Raw genomic sequence first — 1,932 nt, 5'->3', positions numbered from 1 at the left:
CCTCTCCCCCTCTCCCTCTCCCCTCTCCCCTCTCCCCTCTCTCCCTCTCCCTCTCCCTCACCCTCCAGCGGTTCCAGCGCTGACCCGAAAGAAACAAAATCCTCATCGTCCTCGGCGGCCATCTTGAACTGAGCGTCACAGGTCAGAGTTCACCGGAGGTCAACGTCAACCAATGATAAGAAGGAGTAATAACAGAGGATTAATCACTGGGAGTAATAATCGGGTTCACAGGGAGTAATAACAAGGAGGATCACTTGGGTAGTAATAGGAGTTATAATAATATCACTAGGGCGATCACTGGGAGTAATAATAAGGAGAATCACCAGGCGTAATACTCGGGAATCATTGGAGTAATAATAGTTGATAACTGAGAGTAACAACAGGGGGATCTCTGGGGGGCAATGGGATCAGAGGGAGGAATAATAGGGGATTGCTGGGGTAATGTCAGATCACCGGGAGTAATAACAGGGGTTCACATGGAGTAATAACAGGGTCACTGGGAGTAATAATCGGGGATCACTCAGAATAATAGTGGTTCAGCAGGAGTAACAATAGAGGTCGCTGGGCGTGATAATAGGGGTTCATGGAGTAATAATAGGGGGATCACTGGGAAAATTTATAGGTGATCACTGGGAGTAAACATAAGGACGATCACTGGGAGTAATACTGGGGAGATCATTGGGGCAATAATATGGGTTCACAGGGAGTAATAACAGTGGATCCCTTAATGGAATAATAGGCGTTCACAGGGAGTAATAATAGGGGTTCACAGAGAGTAATAATGGGGGATCACTGGGGTAATAATCGGGGATGAATGTGGTAATAATAGTGGATCAAGGGGGTAATAATAGGGGGTTCATTAGGATTAATAAATGGGGCCACAGGGGTTATAATGGGGGCACCACTGGGAGTAATAATAGAGGAACCACAGGGAACAATAATATGGGGATCACTGGGAGTAATATTAGGGGAATCACTGGGAGTAATATGGGGTTCAAATAATAATGGGGCTGTTTAGCACAGGGCTAAATAGCTGGCTTTGAAAGCAGACCAAGGCAGGCAAGCAGCACGGTTCAATTCCTGTACCAGCCTCCCCGAACAGGCGCCGGAATGTGGTGACTAGGGGCTTTTCACTGTAACTTCATTTGAAGCTTACTTGTGACAATAAGCGATTTTCAATTTCACTGGGAATAATAATGGGTCACTGGTGTAATGATGGGCACAGAGTCTAATAATAAGGGGATCTTTTGGGTAGTAATATGGGGATCATTGGAAATAATAATAGAGGAATCATTGGGAGTAATAATAGGGAGACAAGGGTTATAATAGGGGGATCATTGGGGTAATAGCAGGGGCTCACTGGGGTAATAGGGAGATCACAGAGGATAATAATGGGGGATCACTGCGGTAATAATAGGAGGATCACTGGGAATAATAATAGAGGTTCACAGTATTAATGGGGGAATCACTGGGAACAATAATGCGGGATCTCTGGGGTAATAATACGGGTTCATAGGGTGTAATAATAGGGGTTTCACAGGGAGTAACAATAGGGGGGTCACTGGGAGTAATATTAGGGGGTAACAGGTAATGGGGTAATTATTATTACTCCCAGCGATCCCCCATTATTACTCCACAAGGATTAATAATGGGGGTATCACTGGGACTAATAATAGGGGGTATCACAAGGGTAATAATTGGGGATCACTGGTGTAATAATTAGAGATAGCTGGTGTAATAATTGGGGGATCATTGGGAGTAACAATTGGGGGATCACTGGGGGTAATAATAGGGGGCACCGGTAGTAATAATAGGGGAACACTAGGAGTAACAATAGGAGGACAACAGGGTAATAACAGGTAATAACAGGGATCTAGTGTGAAAGAAGTTCCAGGTTTCTTGGCTGGGCTAAAGATAAAAGTAGAAAAGGAT

General features: G+C 44.7%; 1 protein-coding gene across 2 annotated transcripts in view; it reads right to left on the bottom strand.

Annotated features, from left to right (window-relative positions):
• Positions 1 to 141, bottom strand: part of gpatch1 (G patch domain containing 1) — a 58,579-nt gene extending 58,438 nt beyond the window's left edge. For both annotated transcript variants that reach the window (XM_038806179.1, XM_038806180.1), the window contains exon 1: positions 62 to 141. In XM_038806179.1, coding sequence (XP_038662107.1) covers positions 62 to 122 — 61 coding nt within the window. In that variant the 5' untranslated portion in view covers positions 123 to 141. The remainder of the gene's footprint in view (positions 1 to 61) is intronic.
• Between the last annotated feature and the right edge of the window lie 1,791 nt (positions 142 to 1,932).

The sequence above is a fragment of the Scyliorhinus canicula genome, chromosome 9 (assembly GCF_902713615.1).
Source record: "Scyliorhinus canicula chromosome 9, sScyCan1.1, whole genome shotgun sequence".
Taxonomy (NCBI): domain Eukaryota; kingdom Metazoa; phylum Chordata; class Chondrichthyes; order Carcharhiniformes; family Scyliorhinidae; genus Scyliorhinus; species Scyliorhinus canicula.
This window is presented reverse-complemented; position numbering and strand designations above follow the sequence as displayed.